Source organism: Passer domesticus, chromosome 2 (assembly GCF_036417665.1).
Source record: "Passer domesticus isolate bPasDom1 chromosome 2, bPasDom1.hap1, whole genome shotgun sequence".
NCBI lineage: Eukaryota > Metazoa > Chordata > Aves > Passeriformes > Passeridae > Passer > Passer domesticus.
In genome coordinates this window covers 102,636,713-102,661,301 of record NC_087475.1, presented here as the reverse complement: position 1 = coordinate 102,661,301, position 24,589 = coordinate 102,636,713, and the positions used below count along the sequence as shown (strand labels likewise).

The window sequence follows — 24,589 nt, the reverse complement described above, 5'->3', positions numbered from 1 at the left end:
GGCTGAACTAGCTTGTTCTCCTGGTGCCAGAATGGTGTTTATTGTTTTATTGTGTTACTAAGTATTATCAAGCACTTTTCCAGTATTTTTTTGTTAGAATGGATGCTGAAATGAAGAGCAGTTTTTGTAGTGAATGAAGGGACTTCATTATGGAAGTCACTCTACCAGTGGGGGGAAAAACAATAGCAAATAAGCCTTCACTCTTACCTCCATTTTGGCCACTTCCATAGTTTTTGTTTGATTTTCTTATTACTGTGTACAATGTATGCATGTGGAAAACAGTATGTCATGGTTTATGTAGAAGTGAAGTTCAAGTTGGAGATCAGTTAGGAAAAATATTGTGATATTGTGAAGAAGAAGAGATTATACTGTAGAGTTAAAATGTAACTGCATGAATAGACACAAGCATACATATTAATTTCCCTTTCGTCCTCCTTTTGAGTGGAACACAAGCCAGAATTTTCACTTGGTGGGATAATGATTTTATTTTTTAAAATCCATATATGAAAGGAATTGTAAGTAAAGATTTTTTTCCATTCCATGCTGCTACAGAGTTCTGTATTTGGAGTCAGCTAAACTTCACACAGTATAGACCATTTTAATCATCTGTGAGGGAAATCACTGAGCTGTGTGTTAGCCATGACATGGATGACACAAAAGGCCTTTGTGGTTTTTAGCAAATATTGCCCTGTAAAATGTATGGTGTCTTCCAGTGTTCTGGAGAGAATTCTGTCATAAAATTCTCTGTCAACTCTACTTGAAACTCCACCCTTTATTGTAATTATGGCAGGTGCAAGTATAAGGAAGCAAATGTAATTAGTAATCAGACATGTGAGTACTGCCCTGTTGCCAGCTTTTTATTTCCCCTATAGTAGCTTTGCCATTACAGATCTGAGAACCCTGTAAAACCCTTGCATAATTAATGTTTAGTTTCTAAACCAAGAAACCCTGGTCTGGGGCTCACTGATGCTATTTCCTCTAAAAATAGAGGGCATTAATGTGAGCATATCCATCCATTTTCAATAGGTGAGTCAAATTAAATACTCCAGAACAAGGTGGGAAAACTTGAGTTTGTCTAAATCCTTGGGCCAAATCTCATCACGTGGGGTTTTCAGGTCATCTGGATGATGTTACTAGACATGAGCAGTCTTTGCTTCCCATGCCATTTATTTTCCTGGCATACGTGAGCTCTTCTGAAAATTCTTGTGTGTTTTTTTAATCACCCCTGAAGGCTCTGGCCTGAACAAGCATCTGGCATTTGATGCAGTCTGCGCTGCGATTGCAGTAATGACTTCTTCCCCTGTTTGTCATTTACTTGAGTAGATCTCTGCAGACGGTCTTTTGATTTACTCTCAACTGGGAGCAAGTTGGACTTCAGTGCTGCTGGATGTGTTCAAAAAATGGGAGAAGTACAGACAATGAACTTGTTGCTCTTCTTTCTGAAAGTTGTAGAATTGTTGTAGTTCTATACTTTTTTTAAACTTTTTTTTATTTCATAAGGATGTTGAAGCGATGCCAGCAGATAATTTTCAGGAGTCTTGAGCAGGGCAGCTACAGGTATGAAGGGAGAGGCAGTGCACTCAGGAGATTAATGAAGTGCCTTTGCAGCTGCTATTGTAGAAGCTGGAAACCTTGTTTCATTAAGCAGAAAAATAAACTACAGAAACAGAAGACTCCCTCTCCTTCTTTCTAAAAGTGTTTCCTTTCTTAAAATGCACATTTTTAATCCAGTGGGAAGAGTCTTTTCTTACTGCTGACATACTCCTTAAATCATATTGTTTTCAGGCAGTAGGTAGAGTGTGTAGATGAGTGACATTTGCTTGTAACTGTAACTAAAACATAGTTTTAGTGACATCAAAAAAAATGATTGCATTTATAAGCTGAACCATTTACAGCAGGTAGAAGGAAAACTGAAAGCTAGATTTAGGAATGGAAAACATCTCTGAGTGCCTGCAGCTGTGCCATCTTGGGGTGTGATTTATTTAGAGTTCCTGGTCAGTTCTTGGTCTCTCTTCTTGGAAGAGAATCACTAGGAGTAACTAGAAGGATTCTTGGGATTGATTCAGTAGGTTGTGCTGTTCCCTTGAAGCCAGCTCTGATGCTGTGCCCTGCAGGATATTTAAGGGGTTGTTTGTTTCTTCAGCTCTAGCTTTCAGGTAGGACTTGAAAATTAGCTATCTGCTGCCATAAAAAAGATCTCATTAATGCCCTTTTTTTTTTTTTTTAGCTGTAGCAGTATTCGTAGACCATATGTGAACTTTCAGTAGCATGGGTGCTGGGAAATATAGTAGAAGATAAAACATAATGGTTTAAGAGTCATCTCATGTATGCTTGACTGTGAAGCTTGAAGCAAAATTCCTGGATCTGTGAATTCCACGAGTCGTAACTGGAAAAACAACCCTATGGGAGCAAGTGAGGACATAGGATAATGGCTTTAAACTGAAAGAGAGCAGTTTTATATTAGATATAGGGAAAAACCTCTTCTATAAGGGGGTGAGGCACTGGAACAGGCTGTCAGGACAAACCATTCTGTTTTATCCTCTACTATATTTCCCACCACTCATGCTACTGAAAGTTCACATATGGTGTAAGAATACTGCTGCAGCTGAAAAAAAAATCATACAATCACAGATGCCCCATCCCTGGAAGTGTTCGTGGCCTGGCTGGCTGGGGCTTGAAGCAGCCTGCTCCAGTGGAAGGTGTCCCTGCCCATGGCAGGGTGTTGGAGCTACATGGTCTTTAGGGTCCCTTCCAATTAGGTTCTGTGATTCTATGATTTTTTTAAACATGCTGTGTGGATAGTAGACCTGACTTGGCTTCCAGCACAAGGTGAAGTTGAATCCAGAAGCAGACCTAGAGAGGACTCCAAAACATTCCTGCTCTGGGAGTTGCTTGAATGTGAGCTCTCAGTGATGGCCCTCCACTGAGCTGTATTCTGGTAAAAAGCAGTCACTCAACTAACAAACAAAGCAACACATATTTTTCAGAGGATATGAACAGTGTCTTTCCGAGCTGTCTCCAGACTTCAGAATTCTTCTCAGAAGTCTTCAGAAGCAGTGAAACCTTTCCTCTGTGCTGGACCCCTCTTTTGTGGGAGGACTGCTGGTTATGGTCTCTGGCTAAGGAAGAATGTTCTTTTTGACTCTGAAGGTCACATGAAACATAATGTAAGAAATTTCTCTTTGTATGGTTTGAGGTCAAAAAGGTCATTCGTGTTTTGAACCCAGTTTTGCACAAACAGATTCTCTCCATCTTGAACCCATCAGGAGGTTAAACTCCTCCCTTCCATTGATGGTTTTGTTCCACTGGTCAATTCCCTTGTTGTTTAAAAATGTGAGATTTTTTTCTGCTTCAGTTTGACTTTCTTTCTTTCATTCTTGGCTTCACGTTCCAGACTTTGGTTCTTGTTACGCCTTTCTTCACCCAACTGAAGATCCCTTTAGAAAACAATGCAATAGAGAAAAGTAAAAATGCCTTTTAAAGCCTACCCACTACCTCCTGTTTATGCCTCCAGGGATTGCTTTGGCCATCTTTGCCACATTGCTCTGCTTGTTCATGTTCAGTTGTTTATTTGTTGTAATCCTTCTCAGAATATCTGTTTTTCAGGGTGCAGCGCACCCCACCTCCACCCATGTCCCATCCTGTAATACATCATGCATTCCTTTTACTTGAAGGCTTGCCCTACTAAAACGTTTTATTTGAAAGAACAGAAGTTTTGAAAAACCTGATTCTCCTCATCTCTCCTGTTCTCCTGTAATTTTATCAGTCTTTGCTTCACCTGGAAATTTTTGTTAGCAGTGATTTTATGGGTCCTTGATCAAAATGCTGAATAGTGTTGTTGTTATTACTAGTTTTACCTGTATCTTCTTCAACCCACCTGTATTTGGAGACCCCTTAGGGTAATAGCTTTCTGAGGCTCTTCTATTAGTTAGCAGTTCAACACATGCTTTCATTGATGGAACTAGAATATTCTGCAGTAGTCCTATGTCAAATGCCTATAAAACTGTAAGTGTATAAGCTCTTAGGGTTATAAAATGCATACCCTTACCAAAGAATGAAATCAAGTTTGTTTGACAAGACATATTTTCCATAAAACTGTTTAAACTAGCATTAATAATTTTCCTACCTTTCAGATCTTTATCAATCATTTCAATTAGCATACATCAGTGGAGTTTTACTGGTGTCAGTAGATTTGTACATTTTGCTCACTTATTAGTGTCCTAATGAGAGTGTATTACTCAAAAAAGCAAAAACCAAAGCAAAAATCAGTGCTAAGGATACTGCAATGCACTTGGGCACTTCTTTATTTGGAGAAGCAGTCTGTAACTTCTATGTGTGGTTGTAGATGGAATTCCCTGGTAAGTCCCAGCAGTCCCCACAGGTAGAGTGGACACTGGAGAAGGTCTCTAAATGGAATTTTAATCCATCAAAATGTTTATGGGATTTCTTACAAAAATTTTAATTGGATCTGAAGTCTTTTACCTTGCATCCAGCATAGGTATGTGCTTTGTGGGCATCAAGACACTACTTCCACAGTTTTTTCTTGTTTGTACAGAAGCTCAGAGTACAGCTTGGTTTTCCTGAGCTGCTCTCTTCTTCCATTTCCTGAAGTTCCCAAAGGGAATCTATTGGGAAAATTCTGCAAACATCACAGAGTTGTAGGTACTGCTGGGATGGCTGTGAAGCAGCTGTGTTGGTGTGGAGGCAGGAGGCCGACGACTCCTGGAAACAGATGAGTCTTCCTTTCAGATAGATTGAGACATAATTTTCTTTCCTATTAGGTCCTGAGATGTTTTGTGCTTTAAACACCCTATTATGTCTAGTAAGACTGAAATATTTATTATTTACGTTAGGCTCCAAATGAAAAATGTTGAAATGGGATGCAGGCAAAATTCCTGGACTACTGCATTTGACTGTCTAGTGTACACAAAATTGCAAGATGTGGGTGAGAGTTGTGTATAAAAATATTTGAATTTTGTATGAAATATATATGTGGATTTAATTTTTTCTTGAGGGTGTGAGGACTTGGCCAAAATTGGGCTGGCATGGATGGAAGAAAAAAAAGAAAAGGAATTTGAGTATACCAGAATGACCTACTTAAAAAAATTAAATTGGAAAAAAGAGTAATGTCTTGTAGCTATGGGATAATGGAATTTGGGACACTTCATCGTAATCTTACTTTTAATTGACAACAGGCATGTTTGTGCTTTATTGTGGAAGGACTTTGTGATCAACATACCATTGCTGCATGAAACACTCCACTTTTTATTTTGCTGGTCAGAGAAAACAGTCCAGGATTCCAATCTCCAGGTCCAGGACTTTCATTTAAATCAATTTGTATTGTATTCTGAGGGAGATTTACTCTGATTATTAAAAAACAAACCCCACCCAGTCTCCTTCTCCCTCAAAAAATCCTCACTTTCTTTCTCGACATTGAAACTTCTTCCTGCTCAAAGGATGGTGAAGAATGGCTGGTATTTCTGGAGAACACTGTGTTTAAAATATTTGGTAGGGAATCCTTTCTGTATGGTAAAAGGGATTGTTGTTTCTGATCTGACTCTGGGCATTATTGTAATAGAAATATTTTAATTGTTATAATGTATAGATTGTAGGAGTTTAAATGGAATATAATTGATTTTGGTGTTCTAATGATAGGTAAAATTTCAGAGTCTCACACCTACTCTTTTAGAGTAAACTTATTTTACCTTGTAGCCATATTCTGAAGCTTCATAAAAGCATTCTGCTTACAAGCCTTTACAAGAAAGATCTTAGTGTTAAACCAATTGAAATATCATTTTAATTCATTTTTAACTGAGTTTTCTTATTCACAAATTTATTATAATTTTCTCATTCTTCTTGATGAATTTTATGTCTTAGTTTATCTATACATTCAGTCCATAAGCCCTTCCCTTAAAAGTTCTCAGTACATTTGGTGAGATGCTATATACCTTGGGGAGCGTGAATGATTTATTAAAATCCCACCCTTCATCTCCTTCCAAATATGACAGTCAGAATTCAAAGTGAGAATAATTACAGCTATGCAGTTACAGCAGTTCTGAAAGACAGGGTAATGTGAAGACTCCAGAGGAAATGTTAACAATTCTAACAGTTTTTTGTAAAAGGCAGAAAGACACTGTCAAACCAGAGGTATAAACAAAGAATAGGTTAAAATAAAAAAAAAAAAACAAAGCTTAAAGGCCATCAAGGACTGTTGAGCCATGGAACAGATGATTAGCAAGCAAAAACTTGTTGTCCAAAATATTGATATCTTGCTGGCAAAAAGAGATGTGTGTTATTTGCCCAACTAGATAAGTCACTGGGGGACACAGGAATGACATGAATCTCTTTCAGTACCTCTCTCTGAAATACTAAATTAAGGTTAGTGGCTACATTTGACAAAGAAAAAGTGTTTCATCTGTGCTGCACATAGTGAACTATTAGTATGACTGCAGCATTTAGACAAATTGAATGGCATGCTATTGTCCATCATCTTTCTATTCTCCTTTTTTAGCCTAATTTTGAATAATTCATGGGAAAAATGATCACTTCGTAATGCCACAAGCTCACAGCAGGCAAAACTAATTTTACATGATATGAAAACAGATTTTATTTATTTAAGAGTAATATTTAAAGAAAACAACAACTTTTTTGACACCAGCTGCTGGGAAATAAATAGAATATTTTATGACAGAAAAAAAAATCCAAATGCATTAAAAGCTGTTCCTGAGAGATGGATTAAAAAGTAAAATATAGATGTTGGGCAGATAAATTTAAACTTGGTGGTCACTCATGTAATTATGTTCCTTAGGGGGAGTGAAGGATAGTTTTCTGGAGAAAAGGAAACTTCAAAGGAGTGCAGAGATGTGTTTAAGAACTTGTCTGAATGCTGATCTCTGTTCTGGTGACTGGGGGCAGCTTGGGTGACATCTCTTTAAGATCTTTTACATTCTCTAGACCAGATGGGGTTTTTTTCCCTCATGTCTGTTGCGTGAGAAGCAAGCCTCCTTTTTTTTTCCCCCCCCCCTCTATTTTTCCATATCTGACCTCAGCTCTTTAGCACGAGGAAACTTTGAACCTACAGCTTTTTTGCTGCTTGTTTTTCATTGGGTTTTTTTTTCTTTCCCCCCTTCTTGGAGTGGCTTGATGAGTGCAGCAAGAAGGCAATCTGGAGGGATATTTTATTTTTTCTTGTGAGGCCCTGCCCAAGAGTAAAAGGAGTGAGCAGGTCAATACCCTGTTCTGGTGTCTCAGGATAGGGCAGAGGAGGTGGAGAGCAGGAGGAAAGTTGCACAGTGTTTTAGCACAAGAGCAGTTGGGACAAATGCCATCAGTAATATAAATGTTGCGTACTGCATTTTCATATAAAACTGTTTAACTTAAAAACTCTTAGTGACAGAGGGAATGTAAATCTGAGGCTGAGAGCCTGAGTCCCTAGCAGAAGTTTATTATTATGCCTGATAGCAGCTGAATTCCAGCCTTTTTGCATGCTATAAAATGGGGCAGTTTTGTCTATTATTGGCGCCGTATGCACCATGCAGTGAAGGGTTTGTCGGCAGTTCAGCTGTAAGCCCCCATTTTCACGGGTTTATAACTCTACTGTTAAAAATTCACTCCAGGCTGGAACTTGGCACACGAGATGGAGTCTCTGCAAGTTATGCTGGAACTTAGGCTGTCCTCAGGCAGCTTCCTGACAGTGTTAAAAGACACAAGGGGTGTGTATGGCTCCTTTCAAAAGACAAGAGAGAGCAAGGACAAGTTACACCATTTTGTGCCTTTGATTAAAAATTGTGTTGTTGGATTCTGCCTTGTTTAGAAGGAGCACCCTGATGCCCTTTGGTGTTCTTGCACATGTCTTAAATTTGGGAAGAATTTTATTTGAAATTTTGTTTAACTTATCTGTTCTCTTCCTCATTATTTTTACATGGAGAAAAACTGATCAAAGGCTTTGTATACATTTCCTTTAATGGGATTTAAATGCAGAGTTGTTTTGCTATGCTTTAAGGTTTAAACATTGAATATTTCATTTTAGCTAGCTGTCATTAGTTGGTATTTATATAGAGCTTGGGTGATTATAACAAGCCCTAGGTGTATGAAGTGTATTTTTTTAATGCTTCCAGTGATATTTTCCAAGAGATGAATTTCCAGACTGTAATACGGCTCTAACTGCTGAGTAGTTATGATGCAACCTGCACTTTGACTCAGTCACCTGGTACAAGGCATGCTGTGATCTTGTGAAGAGAGCATGGGTTGGTGTATTTGTATAGTCTCATTTTTCAAGGTATGATGGTCAACTCTTTTTTTGAAGGGGCTTTCATTTTTCACAGTGGTTGGATGCTTTTATGGTGTTGTCATCTTGAATGCCATTGGGATACTTTTGGTTTTGTAGCTGGTTATGGTGATCAGGGAGTACCTTCAGTGCTGCAGTCAGGCAAGAATCCGTTAAAGAGAGGAAGTGGATAGTGGGAATTCCTCATGAGATTGTACAGATCTGTAAGTTGATAGGTCCAGCTATGAAATCTGAAGTTGACCTAGGAAAATGAACCTTTTGTACATCACAGTCAAATTCATGGGCAAAAAGTTCCAAGAGCAAAGATATATTTGAGTTGTACCAAGAGGTAAAGGGTAAAAAATAAAAAAAAATCAGTGGGTAGAATTCAGTCTCTGACACGTAAAGATGGTGCTTGTCTTGTTGTCACTAATAAATATAAAATAATGTATTTGAAAAGCCTGTGTCCATTCTTTGTTTAGATTTTTTTCAGCATTTAACCCATTAAGTATCTAATTCTTGGCTTACATCCATTGATTAAAAAAAAAGACTAGGAACTAAATTGGCGTGGTGAAACAAATTATCTTCTCTTACACAGTCATAAATAAGAAATAATTCTGGATTTTTGTACAAGTGTCAGTATTCTGGATTTACTGTAGCTCATATCTAAAATAAATTTTGGCCAGTTGTCGAAAATTTGGGAGTTTCAGTTTGTGTTGTGAAATAGGAGTTGGTTGGCATTGATCTCGCTGAGGTCATCTGGTCAAAATCCACATTTCAAAAAAATTTCCTTGATATTATCTGTAATATGCACCACTCCTGAAGGATGACTCTCATGCCTACCCTTGGTAATCTCTGGAGAAAATAGTTAAATACAGTCTTCTGGGATTTGCTACCAAATATTTAAACTTCTTATTGCATTGGAAATAGAAAATCCATGTAATGAATTGTAACTAGCAATGAATCTGAGAGGCATCTTCTGGAAGTAACTTTTTGCTAAACTTTATCTGTATTCAGACACTGTTGGCAGAGCAGGTGAAAGGGCTTGAGGTTAAGGGGGTCCATAAGTGATAAGAGTTCTGTGGGATCAGTCTTGGAGGTCTCAGACTAAAAAGCATCATTAACTCAGTGTTACCTTTCAGTGCTTTTCTAAAATCTTCATTTTAGACAAGAGGCCTGCGTGCAGAATTTAAGAGGCTTATTTTCTTATACAGAAATAATGCTGCTAAGCTGCTAGAAATCTCAGCAGCTTAATATAAATGTTCAAATAAAAAAGTTAGTATTTTAACTGTATAACCTTCAAATATAATTAATAATGAAATCCTAAGCAGGGGAGCCTAGGGGAAAGCATTAGGATTTTTTCTATTTGTGGAATAGGTGCAGATCTCTAGAGTACAATTGAAAATAGGGACTAAATATGAGCTGATGATTTGGAAATCACTCATGTGCGCTACTGAATGCAGTCACAGTTGGGATGTAAAGTAGAGCACAGGAGAAAATGAAAAAAGAGGGACCTGAGTCACCAACTTCACGCTCAGATAAAATACTGAACTTGTATACTAGATGGGGATATTCAGATACTTTTTTTAAAATTCATTTGCCCTGAGGATTAAATGAATGTTATCCTGCTAGTGCAGAAGGTAGTACATTATTTTTTTCTTCGCCCTTTTACCAGTGCTACCCAAGTTATTATTATGGAGCTTAATTATTGGAGACAAAAAATCACAGTAAGAGGGAGTGTCATGACTACCTGTGTGATGAGCCTGTTAAGATTTGTAGCACAGTAAGATGCTTTTCAGAAACACTGCTTCCCAGAAAAAAGATGTTGAGTGTTAATCCACAGGTGGTGTTCATGTTCTGACCTAGGAAAGACAAAAAGAAGCTGTTCAGATAATGAAGGGTGTTCTCCAGTGTGGCTGGAATACATTGCTCTGTCTGTGCCTACACTTTTCAGAACCTGTGCACCATTTCTGTGCATGAAGATTGCATGGAAGGCCAGCAGTTCCTTCTGTGATTAAGTGCTTAAACTCTGCAGTACCGGGTGTAAACAGGAGGTATGGGATTATGGGCCAGAATTTTGGTCTCAGTAATGGAATTAGCAGAGAGGAAAACTATCTGCAGATATTTCAGTCATAAGGGATGAACACAGTACTCTTCCAGAGTGCAAGTGGAAAAGGCAGAAGCCCTGGAAAGGACTGGTTCTTTTAAATTTCCAGTTCTTTAGGCGTCTTGAAGCACATGGTGTGGGTTTGCTTAAGGTATAAATGTGTTGTCAGGTTGGGGTTACTACATTACAATCCTTTGAGTCACATGGTTAGGAAGGAAAAGAAAAGAAATATGGAAGCGGAAAGTGAAGTTTGTTGTACACAGTAGTCAGCATTCACACATCGCTGTCACACTGTGTGACCTGAGGTATTGCAGTTATTTCCTATGTAGGTATCAGTTACCATTTTACTGACAGCTTCTGGAAAAGTGATGGTATTGGCTAATGGAGCAATCATACTGCTTGTCAGAGAGGAAAAATTATTTTTAGACTTGTCTTTTATAACAACACCCTTAAATGGTTGATGATGCCTAAAAGAGGCAACACAGAAATTAAACTGTTATTTCACATAGCCTATTTTTCCAACAGAAATAAGAAAAAAAATCTCATAAAATGTGGGAAGGACACTACATATTCACTCCCAGTCTACTGTTTTAGATTCCCACTCAAAACCTGGTAGCTTCCAGGGCTGCATGTCAGTCCTGGGGCACCTCCTGTCTTGAAGACCATGGTGTGTTGTACCCTGTCCATTCTCTTAGAGTGGCTGCACCATTCCCCCTCCACTGCTCAGCAGCAATTACTCTTTGATGCAGGAGCTGTAGCCTAGGTTTTTGTGACCATCTGTGATGTTAATAAGAGAATCTCTCGTCTATGCTACCTTTCCCATGAGAAAAATTATTTGCTGATTGAGCCAATATCCAGCCCATTGCTAACCAATTCATTAAAGCTTTCAGATTATGGTCAACTGTTCTCCACCTCAAGCAGTTGAAGTATGTACTAATGAATGGCTGTTCAGCAACTTCAGATTGTTCATGTAGTCTTGAAGTCGCCTATTTAACCTTTCCCTTATAATGGTCACATCTGAATGTGCCTTGCACTATTGACACAGTTATGTGATTTCTGAAGCCAGAAGCAGATTGAAGTTGCAGAAAGACAAATAATGTAGAAATTAGCTTTTCCCCTTACTTTGAAATCAGAAGGATATTCTGGATATCTTAAGACATTAATAGGTAAAGTTACTAGATAGCCAAAATATTAGGAGATTCCTCTAATAACTTTTTTTTTTGGTGTAGTGATGTTTCTTGGTGAAACATAATCTTTGTTCCACCTCAAGAAGGTAATGAGAAAACTACTTCTCATAGGGTTCATTTTTATCAGAATTGCTTAAGGTTGCAGTAGAGGAGAAGAATGCACTTCCAGTAATTTTCAAGAAACAGTTAGTTAGCATTGGAATTTAAGTTTTCTGTGGATTTCTGTTGTGGTTGTTTGACTTCTTGACTAAGAAGGTGTTACCTCTCACTGAAGTATTTCCTGGGTTCTGAGTTATTTATAAATCCAGTTCTGTGGTGCTTAAGATATGAACTTGTATTGTTGGTTCTGTGTGGGGGAAATTAATATCTCTCTCTACCCCTACTTATTTCCTTTTTTTTTTTAATTTTATGAAGTTTATAGGAATCAACCTTTTTATTCAGGGTGATAAGCCTTTAGCAAATCTGGTTGAAATTGATAAATGAAGAGTACTAGTGAGAGGAGGTATTCAGGCAGCACAATTCTAGCCTTACAGAAACCAAGAGAAAAAGCTGGGGTCCAGAGACAGGATATCTTTAGTTATTCCAGGCTCAACCAATGATTTGCTCTATGACCTTTGGCAAACCACTTGTCTCTTTATGCAGTAAGAAAATACTGATTGATTAAATCGATCTCTGTGTGGGATGAGGGTAATTTTCAGATTCCTGACTGAGGATCTCAGGGTTCTTTATTGCCAAATACTGAGAAGGTAGAAGGTAGTGGTAAACAGGCTGTCAATATTTTCTGAAGATATGCTGTCATTCGCCTTGATAATGATTCATACTGAAAGATTTAGGCAGGTTCTGCTGTTTGAATAATTCAGGTGAAAATGTTTTTCTGATTCCCAGACAGTTTCGACTGTACAGCTTGAAGAAAGGAGACCTAAGATCATTTGCAGGATTGAAAGGTTTACCTGAACACTACCTTTCCATTAATAAGATACCCAGAAAATTAGGAGAGATTTGTTTAACTCTGCCTATACTATCTGTGACTTACTGAAATTTGCCATAAGAGAAACAGATTACCTAAGTTTACTTGCTTGGGTGTTTTTTGGTCATACACTGGCAAATTTGTGAAAAGTAAAGCACGAAGGCTTTTTTCATTCCTGTCACCTGTCTGTAATGTATGCTGGAGCCTTCTTTTCTTATTTGATCATGGGGTGCAACACATGAGCCATGCAGTGAGAAGCTGGGTGTTAGCATCAGTTACAGAAAACAAGTATTTAAAAGTCTGGTAAATCAAGCCAGCTTAAAAGCAAACCTTTACGAGACTGGCATTCATTAACAATACATATAGCAAATATTTCTTAATCATTATTAGCTATTACCGCTGCATATTCAAACAGCTGGTTCTTAACAATCCCATATTTTCCCAAGCATTGCTTAAAAACTTGCATCTAGAATATTAACAAACAGTATTTTGACCAGTTGGAAGAATAAAAATCACTCTGTTTCTTAGCACCTTTAAGTTTAACATTAGATATAATCATCCAGTGTTCTGCACCCACCAAACCAGAAGTTGTCCACAATACCTTCCAGCAAAATAGTATTGTAGCATTCAAACTGCATTGGGACTGGATAAGAGAAAACAAAAATAAGGATTCCTTAAAAAAATAGTAAAGGAAACTATGACAGCATTATACTTGTAACCTGAACTGTATGAATTTTAAGCTTTCTTTTACAAGCCATATCTGATAAAATGAAAACATGAAATTTGCATAAAACATGACAAAATTTGGGATTGCTACAAATCTTGTCCCTCAGAGATGCCTACAATGTTATGAAAAGAACACCTGCATTTCTTTTATATATGTGTGTGTGTGTGTATATATATCTCTGTGTGCATAAACGAAAACTTCCGAAGCAAAAGTGCAGAAGTTTCTTTTCAGTCTTCTTCTTCTCCCATCCCTACTTAGTCCTTTCAGACTTTTTCAGAGAAAACAAAAGAAAAAAAGGCACAATTTCAATTTTTTGGGTTGCAAACTGTCTCTGAAGATGCCTTCCACTTTAATGTTTCTGGCTTCTGGCTTTCAAACAATTGCCATTTTACCTAAAAGGGCAACATGTTTACAGATTGTATGTGAAATAATTTTCAAGAGTAATGTGTTTTCTGAACATTTCTATTTTTAGCACAGTGATAGCTCAGAGCTAAGAACCCTTCCTGATTGAAACTGTACTTTTAGTAACTTAAGGATAGGGTACTTTCTTTTTTCCTGATATGGACACATCTTACTGTGGGAGACATCCTAGGAAATGAGAGACAATTCTCCTCTTATTCATAGAAGTGAGGCTTCTTTCCCCTCCAGGTTAGCTTGTGTAGTTTTCTATACAGGAACTAATTGGGGTTGCTTCCAGTGCAAAATTAAATCTTGAATGTGCTTTTAGCTGGTTTTGGAGGGGATTTTTTGTTTTATATTTCTGGGGCATGGGATGGTGCTGGTGAAGTTGTTTTCAGATGAAGTTTAGGAACTGGAAATAAGGTGAGCCAGAGCAGTGTGACTAATGAGTTTTCTGCAGACCATCAGCAAGAGTCTCACCAATGGTGTGTGGACTGTCATCCTGCTTTGAGAGAAATGGTGGTAATGCATGACTCTTCAGAAGTCCTACAAATAGCAGTCTGGAACATTTCATTAGGATTTTAGAGAACAACAAGGGGATGCAGATTTAACAGGCTAATATGTTTAAGTGGCCTTGGTACCATCTTATGTAAGATGGTAGCTTGCAGAGTTAGGACATAATTCTGTATGCACTGACTGTGTAGTAGTTCCTTCTTTTGCAATGTTAATGTGGCTTAGAACTAAGAAAAACACAAGTTTTCTCCTGTAATTCACATTAGAGATACATTTATTTGTTTTGTGAACATCAGGCCCCACTGTACTGGTTATTTATTGCAGTATATTTAATGCAGACTTCCAGTCAATGAGAACAGAAAGGAGATCACTGACTACATAAAACCTTAGGCTGGTTTCAGTTATAGCTCAGGAGATGGAAAGTTTCTTTCTTGCCCAAATATGAAGCTCAGTCAGTCAGAAGATATAGAGACATTAATGTCATAGGGCATTGTTAAAGAGCAAAAACTTCAGCTAAAAGAGAGAAATGCATGAGGGAGAGTTTTGTGTCAGATGGCTACAGCAGAAGATCTGGCAGCCGGACTTCAGAGTTCTGCTCCAGCATCTCCAGATCTGTTGGGAGAGTAAAGTATCTGTTGTTGGCATCACTGAATCTCTTAATGGAAAGGAAAGCATGTTTCTGAAGAATTTTGGTATTCAAGGAGGAAAGGCTGAATTTGCTTGGAAATTTTAGCCTGTTATTGTACCAACTGATTACAGGGACAGTTGACTACATGTAATTAAAACCAAACCTCCATTCACTCGACATTAAATAATATGGTATTTTATATAATAGTCTCTATCAGTACACACAGATGCGTAATGAGAATTTATAGGTACATGTGACTCCTAGAATGTTCTTTTTATTGTAAACTATTGCCCTAAATTTTGACTTCTTATTGTATTTCATTCTTTTGCTTGCTTACATTAGAATAAATATCCAGCAATCTTTAAAAAGGTAGCACAGAGTGGAATAGCAGTTGGTGTTTTGTGTCCTGGCAGGCTTCATGTATTTCACAAGTGCTTTTACTGTGGAAGGTACAGGTTCAAATTTTGTTCCTTATGCATTGTTTAATGGGGCAGAGGGGCAGCAGAGCATGAGATGGTCCTGGCCTGCATTAATTCAGAAAGAGTTCTTCAGCACATGCAAAGAAACTAAGCAGTTCCTCCCTGATAGACCCACTTCCTTTTTATAGTTATTTGTAGAGAAAATGCTTGAAGAGTGCTGAGTTCTTTCTGTGGGAGGTGCAGAGGAGGGAAAAAGAAGAGTTGTAGCTCTTCCATACAAATTACAGGTGGGTTCAGATTTGGTAAATGTGGTAAATGTAGATGAACCTCAGTTAGGACAACAAAGGTCCTGAAGGATCTGTCTTTTTAATTCTTTCAAGGCATATTGAAGAAATAAAAATTTAGTTGTATAATATGTAAATGATCCTTTTTTATATATGAATATTATTTTCACTGTCTCAGCAATTGGGCCTGAAATATTTTTCTGGGCTTCGTTGCAACATAAAGGCATTAGATCAAGAATGTTCCAAAATTCAGATTGGCTGGTATTTGCTTATATCACCATGACTGAATGTTACCAGTTTTAAAATGCTTTTTTTGTTGTTCGGGAAATTTTAAAACAGCTTTGATTTCAAACATGAAACTTGGCAAGTGACTGGTCCACAATGTGTTCTAATCACTTCTGGTATTTTGGAAAAGACTTGAAAAAGATTGAAGTTGTTATTTTATTAGAAATTTAGTTACCAATTGCATATCTGAACTTCTCGTCTTCTTTACCTGGAATGCAATTACCATATGGTCTTGTAGACTTCGCCCAATGTTAGTGTTAACATGATGGAACTTAATTTTGTGTTTTTCTGTACATGGGTTTTTGTTAGAATTTTTTTTACTGCTAAGAAATTATGTACCAGTTTTAATTCTGTAGTTTGGGTGACAACCAGGAAGATACATTTGATGTCATCTGTTTAAATATAGGTTTTGGAACAAGTTGAATATCCAAACTTTTTTTTTTGCTAATGATAACATTCTGTTGTATGTTAGGTGTGTTTCTGGTTTTTTTGTAGGGCAAATGGAGCCAGAGTGAATTTTAGTCTTGGAACTTTGAGCAATTCAATTGTTGCAGAAGCTGTACAAACCTGAGCTCATACCATGTACTCCTCATTTTCAGTATCTGAAGCAAAGATAAATACTACATAGATTTAAGTGTGTGCACTCAATATCTCAAGGTCCCTGGAATAACTACAAATATAATTTGTAATGGACCATGCCTACAGGATGCTGAGGTCTCTGAATCCAGTCCTGCAATATATTTAAATATACTTTGTCTTCAGAAAATAGTAGCCATTCTTTCCAAAAATCCATTTCAAACTTATCTAGGCATAATGCTGTTGCTTTTTTACCTAGATTTTGCAGGATGTGGCTGACAGTATAAAAATAATTTTCTTGTTATTACTAATATTGAAAGTAAATGGAAGATTGTTTTCTCCTTTTTTCTTCCAGATATTATTTCCTGTTCTGACACAGTGATCAGTTTAAATCATTGTTGATATATTCTCCTTTTTCTTCTGCATTGTTTTTGGGGAAAAAATTACAATAGAGCTTTGCCAAATCACAGTGCAGGAGCTGAACTTCCCTGAACTTTTATATAGTTCCAGCTGGGTTTGAATTTCTCTTCTTGTAGGATGATGTCTAATTAAAGAAGAATTACATATATGGACTTTATTGGGAGATATTGGAGAGCTTGCATCAAAGTTACATTAAAAGTTCAAGCAGCAGATTTGCAGTACAGTCTAAAGGTCTCCAAGTCCTCTGGTATTAAATTTGCAAAGATTTCTGAGATGAATGAAATTGGAGGGGGTTGGTAGCATTGTTCCTGCAATATTGAATCTCAATAGCCTGTACAATAAGATATTGTTCAGTATCCTCCTTGGGCCTTGAGCTTAATATGGCAGTTACATAAACTGAAATAATGTGAAAATTCTGGGCATGGTTTGTGCATGACATTGTGCAAGATGTAGCTGGTTTTGGGCTTCAGGTTAAAGGCCTTCTGTCAGAAACATAAATAATGTGCTGAGGTAAAAGACTGCATTGATTTGTACCTTCTGCATATGGTGGAATAAAATCTGTCCATGTGTAATCTGGAAGAGTCTTGATACCACTTGTGATGCACCTGCTTGTATGAACTCAAAACTTAGCCTGTAGTCCTGACTTTGCTTTTTATTAATTTTATTTACTCTTAAAAAAATAGCATGCCCCTTTCTTACCCATGAGAATTCCAAGTTCCTCCCAAGATTGGCCTGTGGGGATAAGGCTTCTGCTAAGGGTAGCTTAACAGCGATGGACCTACTGTCCCTCTAAAGTCTGTTGGAGCCACAGAAGCCACACTTGGACTTGCTGCTCTAGAGACCTGAAGTGGATATTGGCACCTCTGATTCTTTCCACTTCTCTGACATGAGACCCACAAATTCATGCCTCTCTGCTAATACACTTCCCTCACTGTCTCTCCTCCTGTGAAGAAAGTGTCACACCTTCATCCTATTCCCTTCTCTGCCTGCAGCAAGACAGGAAAATTGAAGCTTTGCAGTGCGAACAAGGCAGATTCTCACAGTGAAGACAGAGGAAAGGGTGCTGGTCAGGGAGAGGAGATGGGCTTAGGCTGCTGTGTGATGGTAGAAGAAATACTGGAGAAGATCAAAGGTCCCAAAACAACAGATGATGGATTTCATAGGTGGTTGAGATTACCAGGTACAGTCTCCCGATGTCACATGTCAAGACAATGACCATGAGCAATAAGTCAAGAGGAGGAGTTGTGACAACATTCCTAAATTTCTTACAGCTGAAAACGTGTAGTTTTTGCTTACTCACTCAGTTTTGCTGTCTCAAGAAAGAACATTAAAAGTTATTTTGGCCTTATTCTTGAAGGGGCACAAGTAAGCAGAGGCTGTGGTTCTGGGTGTGTGTTCTCCACACAAGGAAAGGGAAAGAGGCAGAATATAGTGAACTTCACATCCTGCTGATACGGATGAGTTTATCCTGGAAACAGTCAACTGCTATGTTTAATTGCTCAACATTTTGGAATAGCTGGACTTCCAAATAAAGGTTTATCACTTTGACCTTCTCTGCCATATGTCCCATGAGATTTATGTGCATTGCCCTGGGGTTTTTAATTTCATCTAAGTACATTACTTTTCATCTGGGATCTTGCCCTTTCACAGGTACGGGTCAGGCTGAATTTTTTTGGGGGCAAATCTGTGAAGGAAGTGGAGAGGTAGTACCCACAGGGTCTCTGTGATGATAGCTCAATGTCATCTTCTGTACCAGAAATCAGCAACAAAATGGCTTTAGCTGTGCAGGGCAGTGGAAATTCAGGAAGTACAACTAAAAGAGTCCCTTGTTTCCACAGAAGACTTTAAGGATGTCATATGTGATTACTCTAAACATTAAAATTTTAATCATTAGTACTGACATTCTAAGAAAATAGGCCAGATGATTGTCCCTTACCACAGCGACTGAAATATATTATTTTATTTTGCTTTCCACGGGAGCCAGTTTCACAGCTAGGTTGTACCAGTGCACAGTAACATGATGAAGTCAAGCAAAGACAATGAAAACCTTCTATTTCTGAGTTTGAAACAAAATTCTGTATTGGTTTTTGATAACTTTTTTTACATTTTAAGATACGTTAAATACCACATTGTTCTGGTTCATGCACATCTTCATTATTTGGATCTTACAATTTTGATACCTTTCACATTTGATGAATTTCTTTTTTCTGAATCATCTGTTTTGGATGCTGTCAATATTTACATTCTTTTTCTCATCTTTAATGAATCTATATAGTGATAATAATTCTAGCACCTTTTGCTCAGCATCAGAGTAGATTCTTCTTTCTGTTATTTTGTAATACTATTGATTAATAACTCATTGCTTCCTATTCTCAGACAGTTTTTATCCATCTTATTGTAATAGAATTCAGACCATAATTCTCTGGTGCCTCTGTGAGCTTCCTGTGTGGTATGGTGTCAAAGGACTTGCTAGAATCCAAACAAATTATATCCACCACATTTCCTTTATCCGCCCAGTTTGTCACCGCACTGAAATACCCATCACAATGAAACATTTATTGATGTAAGTTTCTCTGTTAAACCAGAATAAATGTGAAGGTTCTGTTGTGATTATGTGATAGAGCCTGCTTCTTAACAGGTATTATCATTTTATGCACTAAAGATAATATGAGCCATGGGAGATGATACCATTCAGCAGGAGCAGTGAGGCTGTGAAGATCAAAGCATTATGAACCTTGAAAAGAAGTGGGAGAAGCTTATATGCTACAATAGCTTGTAAAGGGCATAAGTAAAGTCTTCAAGCTGTATTCCAAGAGATGCTCAGCAAATATCAGCTTCAGAGCTGCTTCACAAAAAAAGCTGTATCTTTAGAGAAAGAATTGTTTGGGCAAGGCCTCATGAAAGCTGCATGCTGTCACTGTTCCTGTTCCTTGGGAACATAAACAGGATCTAGGGACAGCTTGTGCAAGAAAACAGTTGGAATAAGGAATATCATGGTTTTCAGCAGCCAACTTGATTACCATCATCGCCCCTGCGTAGGAGAAAATCTTCAAGAGGTATTTAGAAGGATGCTGGGTCCCACCAAACTATAATAGAACTACCCATTAAACTCCTAAACATTGGGAGTCCAGGTCAGATCCTAAGTGCAGTTACAGAGACCAACTCGTCTGTGGGTTGAGAAGTTCAGCTTCTCAAGTGCTTGTTGCTAACTCTGTTGTCAGGAGGAATAAATGAGGGGGATGGACTGTGCTGTTAAGGGATCCAATATGTTTAATAGGTTTGAAGGCCCTTATGGAGAAATTGTATCCAGTACCTGTTTCCAAGTGACCATTACAGTGGATTGTGCATTGCAGCTTTTATACAGTTGATTCTCTCTAACTTTCTGAAAGTGAGATTTCAAGGAGTCTTAGTCTTCGCCCAAAGGCAGGTTTTATCATACCTGAACAAAAAAAAAGTTCAGATACTTTTGGGGATATGGGGTGTGTGTGACTTGCAGCCAAAAATACATCTTTTTCCTGATTAAAATGCTTTTCTAGCTGAAACACCCATGGTTTGGAAATTAAAATTTGTAATGGGTGTCTCTGAGAAAGTAAATTTGGAGGATGAATGCCATGAGGAAGACAAAAATCTCGGTGGGCATTCTTCTTTGCAGTAAACCAATAACAGATGGAGATTTACAATTTTGACAAAGAAACCTTCAATCTCCTGTTGTCCATTCCTGCAGTGGGAGCAACCCTTGATCCCAGCACAGTGATGTAGATTGTCCTCTGCTCCCATTCCTCCAGATTACAAAGCCCCCCAGGTTTCTCCCATCAACAGCCCTGTGACTCTGGTTTGAGCCACAAATGGCTATGAGTTCGAAGGCACAGCTGGAAATAACCTAAATTACAGCATATTTTTGAAAGTGTAGTAAGACCTCCTATTCAAACTTTTTTGGGAGGATTTTTCAAGCACTGCTATTAATTTTTTTTTCCTTTTTTTTCTCTCCACTCAGGACAAGGAACAGGTGACAAAAGTAAAGCTGTTTATACAGAGTTAATACCAACTAAAGTGCATTCACCTAAAAAAAGCAGTAAAGTAGTGCCATATCTGTGTTGATAAGATTTGCTCTTTTGTTTTACCAGTGAATATGAATGGAGTATTGTGCTGGTGTGTCTATACTGGTTCCAATTTCAGAGTTTGTTGCTAGATGCGGTATCTGTACAATTGAGTTTTCTTTTTCATTTCTGTGACACAATTATTCTGGGCCATATCCTAGAGTAGTTATTTAGATTCCAAGTTGGATTGAGGTCTCTTAACTGGCCCATGAGTATTTTTGAATATTGTCTTCAAGTTAAAGGGCTTATTTTTTTGTTTGAGTGTGTCCATTTGTCTCCCAGTGCCCTCCCTTTCCCTCATACCCTGGTTGTTGAAGACAAGTTCCTTAATATTACCAATGAGGTTTTTTCTTGAGTAAGGACATTAGTATTTTACCTTCTTTGAATAGTTACTTGTGGCAGTGGCTTCATTGTTGATTTCCAGTTCAAGAAGTGAGCTTGAAAAAGATAAGTTGACTGAGGTTGTAATTTCTATATCTAGAAATTTCTAAAGATATCAAAAAGTGTGTATTCTCCTCTAGTCTTCCTTCTCTTCGTAACTAATCAGCTATGTATGACTCTAACTGACCTGCTCCAGCTGACTTAAGTTACTCAAGAAAAATCAAAGCTTTACAGATATGGAACTTTTTTATTGCTAAGAGTTTGTAGAAGGCTGACATCTTCTGAAATGTTTCCTGATAAAAAATTACATGTTTTTCCCTTCCCTTTAATTTTTTAGATTGACGGAATCTGATTCTTATCAAAGTGGGGAATTAGACCATAACCGTGAGTCAGGCAAAGTAGAGTCATGCAAGTCGTGGAATATTGCTAATGAGCTTCAGTCATTGTAGAATTGGTAGCTTTGCTCTCATAGTTTTCACACTCTGCATAAGCTTTATGCCAAGAAGGTTTGTGAGAAAGCAAAGTGAAACCTGTTTACCTTCTGATATTTTGTTTTTAAAGCCTTTACTAAGAGGCAACACTTGCCTTGTTTTTAACACTTTACTCATGTGCCTCCTTCCTGACCCGTCATACTCCTCATTCTTGCAATTCCAGCTCTTGGGCTTCTCTCAAGCAGAAGTTCATTGTTCTTGAGCCATGCCTCTTTTCTTTCCACAAGGGGATTAGGGCACCCCTTTCACTTAACAATCATGATCTCCTGCCCCACAAGTGTTATGCATCCTCACCTGTGCATAGGAAGGCAAGCTCTTACAGAGAGCTTTTTCTGAGGCTCTATTTCTTGTATTAGAGGAATCACAGTGCGTGCTAATTATGCCTGCCTTGAGGAGAGGGACCACTTTATCTGCAGGCACTGTGTCCTCGGGCTGACTTACAGAGTGATGCCAAATGTTGCATTCTCTCCTTTCCCTTTCCAATCAGAAGAACATAGGCAAAGCACAAAAGACTTGAGCTAAAAACCACTAGGAAGATACACTGAGGAGCAGCTGTCAGGATTGTGCCCAGCATGGGAAGGAGGTTCTGTGTCTTTGTGCTTTGACAAGAGACACCCATGTGTTTCCTTGTTCTCTACAAAAAAAATTTGAAATTTTGGACAAAATTCACTGTGGTCAAGTCCATGCACCAATTTATTCCTATTTAGGTCATTGGAATAGGGCTTCAGCGGTGCAGTCTCTGTACTGGCTCTCTGCACAGGAATACATTTCACCCTCAGTGAATGCTCTTTGTTTTCTCAGTTGAGGTCAGTTTTTCATTGCATTCATTAGAAGAAATAGCTTTGGATTTTAAATACTGCTGCCTCTCTCCTTCCCTGACAGCAAGCCAGCATTACAGTCCTGAAGATGTTAGAAAAGGGGTAAATTTGGAAGGGGAAGAAAGTAAAAGAAATGGAAGTTCAAAGGCTGAAACTGTTATCCCGTATGTGGCACTTGTGCTGTTGCCTGCTGCTGATGACTTACCCATTTTTTGCCTGAATTTCTTCACTGTTTGTCTACCTTATTAGATGTCAATCAGGAGAGAGAAGGAAAGTTGCTTGATATAAGGTTGTCTAAAGGAAGAGGAGCAGAGGAACATGTGTCTCAGGTGGTTCCTTCAGGAAAAATTTCATCCAAACCTATAAAGGTTATCTTGTGGCAGCATCATCCTAGTGCCTCTATCAGGGGTCTCTCATTCATTCAAATGCTCAAGAATTGTTTCTGGTTCTTCCTGTTCTGTCCCCGTCTGTGCTTTCTGTTTTGCCTCCTGCTCTTCAATACCTTTGACCCTGACAGACTGGAAAACTTAAACCTACAGAGAAGTTTGTGAGCTCATTTTTGTTTGTGGTATTGGTGTGTGTATGAACATGTTTGTGTGACAGTATTTTGTTTGGTATGGTGCATTTTATTTTAAAGATCCATAAGGACGGATTGAGAAGCCTCATATAACACTGACATCTGAGGAATTGTATTTTTACTTACGGGAGAACAAAGTAAAATTACACTTAGGAATTGCTCCCAGCCTGTGGTACATTTAAAAACAGTATTAGATTTGCATCTGGGATTTATGTGACCATCTCTTTGAGTATGCTGCTGGTAAGGAGAATAGCTTTGACTTTGAATGGGGTAAATTAGACAAGTTCTACTGTCACCTTTTAAAAATAAAATTTAATGAAGTTTTGATTTGTTCCTTTAATGAGTCATTGGTACATTGTATGTGTCTGTGTATAGTGCTGTATGGTTTGTTATTACGAGGCCAAATCCTGACAACTTATTGCAAAATTGTTTTAATTTATTATTAATATTTTTTGTTTTTCTCGTTTCTCCTGGTTTTGGAGCCTTTATAATTAGATATAATTAAAACCACAGGTTTTAAACTCCAGTCTAACATTTAAACTCATATTTATGGTACAACCCCTGGAGTTTTATTGTCATTCTAACTATTTCAACTGCATTTTGAAAAAAATATTTTTTTGCATCTGTTCGAATGCTGTGTCTGCAGCTATCACTTCTTAATCATCTGTTTTGCACAGTAATGTGACATTTATTTTACATGATAAGAAACCACGCAGTTTTATAGTTGAGCTATTTTGTATCCCTTAACAAAGGGTTGCAAGGGACTTTTTGCCTTGTACACTTTAAAAACAGCTTTACTCTTTCTGAACTTGTCTTCCTCTGCTTCTCCATGCAACAGTCTGAATGTGCTGTGTGCTGTAGAACGAATTTGTAAAAAATGTTGTTGGCTGGCATTATGTAAAACCATATTTTCCCTTTTGGTGCGTATGTTCTGGTCCTAGCAATGTCCTTGTTTTCTGAAATTAACATTTTTATCCTCACAGTCTTTGGTATGTGGTGGTGTTTTTCTGTCTTTTTTAATTGTGGGGGTTTTTTTTAATTAGTATAAGGTTGATTGTTAAAATTAAGTGGCAGAAGGCTTCTTTCCAAATTATTCAGAGATCTTTTGCTGAAGAAATATATTTTGCTACTCTCAATTGCTTTTTTTCCCTTTTTCTTTCATTGCAAACTACTCTGGGAAGAGCTTCTTTTAACAAAAAAAAGGCTACGCTTGACTGATAATGCATTGCTTTGGATGGTGAAACATTATGAAAGTTTAATTTTTAATTAAATCTGAAATACCAATTATAACTGAAAGAGATTTTAACCTGTTTCTTTTCAGACTGCCTGAAGTTACATTGTAGATGCTGAAATCACTGCACCTTAAAAACAAAAAGATTAAGCCACACTGCATTCCTGTAAGTAAAAGCTTTTCCGGTACCTTTTGTCCATATTTTCCTCTATATGC

The 24,589-nt window shown here is 37.8% G+C and overlaps 1 protein-coding gene across 22 annotated transcripts in view; it reads left to right on the top strand.

Annotated features, from left to right (window-relative positions):
- The window catches only part of ZBTB20 (zinc finger and BTB domain containing 20), a 469,842-nt gene that overhangs the window by 108,640 nt on the left and 336,613 nt on the right, over positions 1-24,589 (top strand). For 21 of the 22 annotated variants that reach the window (XR_010356704.1, XR_010356703.1, XR_010356707.1 and 18 more), the window contains one exon: positions 24,464-24,539. Coding sequence is in view for 1 of the 22 variants with exons in the window: in XM_064410174.1 (XP_064266244.1) it covers positions 24,486-24,539 (54 nt within the window). In the remaining 21 variants the exon portion in view is untranslated. Of the gene's footprint in view, positions 1-24,463; positions 24,540-24,589 lie in introns of those variants that run through there. The other variant, XM_064410180.1, reaches the window with a different exon arrangement.